The sequence below is a fragment of the Buceros rhinoceros genome, unplaced genomic scaffold (genome assembly GCF_000710305.1).
Source record: "Buceros rhinoceros silvestris isolate BGI_N320 unplaced genomic scaffold, ASM71030v1 scaffold303, whole genome shotgun sequence".
Lineage (NCBI taxonomy): Eukaryota > Metazoa > Chordata > Aves > Bucerotiformes > Bucerotidae > Buceros > Buceros rhinoceros.
This window is the reverse complement of record NW_010405137.1, coordinates 34297-38565: the sequence shown is the minus strand read 5'-3', so window position 1 is coordinate 38565 and position 4269 is coordinate 34297. Positions and strand designations below refer to the sequence as shown.

General features: G+C 37.2%; 1 protein-coding gene across 1 annotated transcript in view; it reads left to right on the top strand.

The window, feature by feature from the left end:
* The first annotated feature begins 12 nt into the window (after positions 1 to 12).
* The window catches only part of INTS6 (integrator complex subunit 6), a 7874-nt gene continuing 3617 nt past the window's right edge, over positions 13 to 4269 (top strand). Inside the window, exons 1-4 of the mRNA XM_010133594.1 lie at positions 13 to 241; positions 881 to 1115; positions 2084 to 2455; positions 2901 to 2994. Of these exons, the coding sequence (XP_010131896.1) occupies positions 92 to 241; positions 881 to 1115; positions 2084 to 2455; positions 2901 to 2994 (851 nt within the window). The 5' untranslated portion in view covers positions 13 to 91. The remainder of the gene's footprint in view (positions 242 to 880; positions 1116 to 2083; positions 2456 to 2900; positions 2995 to 4269) is intronic.

The following is a 4269-nucleotide window of genomic DNA, read 5'->3' as shown; positions in this document are numbered from 1 at the left end:
TGTAGGTGTGAAGTGGATATAGACTAAATGCACATAAGGTGAGCAGTATTATATTTATATAAATATATTTATATTAATAAACCCTTCCGTTATGACAGATCAAGTTCACAGTGTACCTATAGCACAAATGGGAAACTACCAGGAGTATCTAAAACAAATACCTTCTCCGCTCCGAGAGCTCGATCCTGATCAACCACGAAGACTTCATACATTTGGCAATCCATTCAAATTGGACAAAAAGGTGACTTTTCTGTAAAGCTTTTTAAAAATGTGTTGTTGTGACTGTGTGTGCTGCTGATTAGACCAACCAAAGGGAAATGTACTGGAGAAACGCTTTCAAGTACTTAGAAAAGTACTGCTTGCAAGAAACCGTCTTGGATGTTTTTCCATCAGTCATATCCTATAGAGGCAATCTTTATTGGAAAACCAGTATTATGCCTCTGAATTGTATTATAAATGAAATACGTTTGTCACTATAATGTAGCTAATACCTAATCGTGTTTCCTGTAACAAATTTCCCCCATAAAGAGCTTCCAGTAACTTTGAGTGCATGAACTCTCCCTTTCATCCAAATCTGTCCTGAATTTGACTAAATTACCAGTATCATTTAGAGGTCTTTGAAATATTTTGAGTCATTTTAGAATTACTGAAAAGGAAGTTTGACAGCCTTATTACTTGGCAGATTGTTGAATAAAGGCCTTAAAGCTCTTCCTAGTCTATAGGAACGATTTGTTGACATTGAAGAATTCAGTACATAATGGGATCTTGTACATAGTTACCTTATACATGGTAAACATCATTATAACATCAAAGAATTCATGGTATTTTATATTATATGGTTTTGGTGTAAAGTTTAAGGATTCTCCACATTAAATTACAGGGAATGATGATAGATGAAGCAGATGAATTTGTATCAGGACCTCAAAATAAACATAAAAGACCTGGAGAACCAAATATGCAGGGGGTTCCAAAAAGACGACGTTGTATGTCCCCCCTACTCAGAGGTCGACCGCAAACTCCTCCAGTTGCGAATAACCACATTGGAGGAAAAGGGCCACCAACACCAATTGCACAAGCACAGCCTGACCTTGTTAAACCTATACCTATTCACAAAAGTAAGTGAATTTTCATCACCTTTAGAGAGTTTGCTTTTTAATTTTTGTAGAAAACTTCTTTATGTAGAAATACCATTGGCTGATTTCTCAAATCGGCAATTTTGTCCTTCATTTTTGTAAATGGAGTATTTAAGTGTGCAACTGGGGTGAACTACAGGAAAATTTAATATACAGTCTTTCAGACAGAAGCCTCTTTCATATGAATTTCCCAGTATAAACAATGAATTTCCTGTATTAAATGAGGAGACAACGTAAGCAGGCAGAAGGGGTTCTTCCTTTGCCTGGGAATTCAGATGCTTCAAATGTATCACAACATGAAGTTACTATGACTTTTCCTGTAGTGCAGTGAATTCCCTTAGTGTGGAGCTAAGGGGCTGTCTAATGTTCTTGCTCACTGCTCAGCATTAAAGTGAACTTTGTCAGTTGACTAATGGGGAAAGACAACCACGTTGTAAAAGCATGTTTTACAGGTGCTTTTTCTTTTGTTCATAGTCCATATAGCAATTTCCCTTTTCATAGAAAGAATATACCTGTGTGTAGCAACTTGCTGTGATACTGGGCACCCGACCTCTGCCGTCGGGGACCATTTTATACACGTTTCTAATATAGAAGATGCAAAAATGGCACTTTATTGTGTAATGAACAGGGCTATATAGTTTCCCAAGAAGCCTCGCCCATCGTGGGCGGTTACTGCCTTGCTGTTACGTAAGCACGTAATCTTCCGACCGCCCACACTGCCCCCAAGTGTTCTGCAACATCTGTGATATATTTTTAAGTCATTAATTGCAAGGAGATACAGTAATATCCTCAGTGTTCCAACCTACAGGTACATTTTCTTATGCCTGGCATGGATAGTAGAATATCCAAGCTTTTGAGCATAGCTTTACAAGAGCTTAATACTGAATTGACTCATTGACTTCTATCAGGTAAAGAATGTGAAACTGACAAGTGAATCTTTGTTTTTTCAGCATCAGAAACAAATAATGAGGTTACAATGGATGATGTGGTTGAGAATCATGTTACAGACCCACTTTCATCAGATGTTTTCCCAAATGCTGTGGATTCAGAGTTTTCAATGTCCTCTTCTCCGTTCAATTCTTTGGATCGACCGGCAGCTCGTGCAGAGGATGTAGGCCATGAACATTTAGGGAATAACTTGAATGTTGATGGGTTTTTGGAGAACCATGAGAAATCAGGTAGCAAAGAACAAAGTACTGAAGAGAACTTGCCAATGTCTTCACCCAGCAAAGGGAAAAAAACAGCGCATTGCAGAAGTGCCAGAGAGATTAATACAGAGCTAAGAGCACAAATCATGAAAGAAATCCGAAAACCAGGAAGGAGTAAGTATACCAAATCTCTCTTTCAGATGATTGGCATAAATGCTAGATGAAGAATTATTATTTGATCACTATTTTAGAAACCTACTGAACCATGAGACTGAAGCAAAATAAATTTAAAGCTGAAAAGTTTTGTTTTAAAACTTGCTAAAAGCTTTCTGGATGAGTGATTAAAACGTTATATCTATCAATGTTCATGAAAGTCATGTTTTTTATATTATCAGTATTAGAATTAACTTAGGAGGTATAGTATCCTAAACTGCAGTAGCCTGGTTTTTTTAATGTTAGTGTTCATTAAACAGATGTCATTATGGCTGTGGGCCTGCTTGATAGCAGATATATCCTAAAAGCTGAATGAAATCTGTTGCTTTCTACTCAATTTCACTGTTACAACAGATATCTGTACAGGCATTGCTTAAGTAACTGTGATTTTGCTCTTATCTTTAAGAATATGAAAGAATCTTTTTTTTACTGAAGCATGTACAAGGAAGCTTGCAAACCCGACTGATATTTTTACAAAATGTTATCAAAGAAGCTTCAAGGTAGGTAACGGAATTGTATTAATCTTACAAAACTGAACCATGTACTGTTATATATAACTGCTTGACAGCCTTGCAGTTCTTTGAAACTTGCTGCACAGTGCTTTGCACTGCAAGTAAATAATTCCCTAGAAAAATAAGAAACACGAAGTTCCTGACGTGTTTCGTTTGCACAACCTTTTTGCCTGAAATTTGGTCTTTATAGTGTTAGCAGCTTTAACTGCCAAATCACCCACCACAAATGTAGATGGACAATGGTATAGAAAGAGAATGGAACTGTAGAACATCATTCAGGTTCCAGCATTCAGGTGTGAATGTACTGGTTAATTTGGAAGACTGACAGAACTGCATATTGCTGTGAATTAGGCTTTCAGAAACAACTGAAATTCATTATTCTGCATCAGTTCAAAATCTTGTCCTAAAAATAGTTTGGAGATCCAGATATTCTCCATAAAGATACATTTCTGCTCTTCAGGTTTATTTCCCTCAGAGATATTTTAGTCCTGTGTGAGGCTGTGGAAATGGGTCATTTGCCACCGGAGTAGAGAGACTTACTGAGGTTTTCAACCCTGTGTTAATCCAGGTAGAAACTGTTCCTTACAACATCCTTAAACTGACCATACTTGCTTAGCCTTCTATCTGTTTATTGAGAGGAAGGAAAGGGGAAGCCTGTAATTATGATTGGAACTGGCAGTGTTTGAGTTGAAATGGACTAATACTTCCATCATCTTGCTTGGATCATAAAGAAAACTGAAACTTTGAGGCTTATTACAGAATCCTCAAAGAATAGTTTGAGTTTTTTTCTCTAATCTGTTTTTGTAACAGTCAGATTTTTTTCCTGTGGCATTATTAAACAAATTTTGTATAAATAAAAATCAAAATAATTTTTGGATAAAACCACGCTGGGAGTTTAAGGTACACTGAACGCTGGACATTCATACAGCTCCTCTAGCCCTCTACTGCCAGCCCAGTGGGGGGGGCATGGATTTATGGGGGGATGTGGATTTATATAGATTATGCTCTTCGTACAGCAGCAATTACTTGATCATGCTTTTCTTTGATGTGTCATTATTAATATATGTGTCAGAGTTGTTCTATATTAGAACATGTATAGATTATACATGCTTCCTCACTGTCTCAGCGCACCAATTCTGTTGCTCCTGCAGTCTGTGCTAGGTCTTAGTGGGGTTGGAATATTTGTGCCTCTGAAACTAGGCTCTTTAGGTCATCTGTAATTCTCGTTTCTGTTGTACAGCTTCTCTATTCTGGTTATCTGCA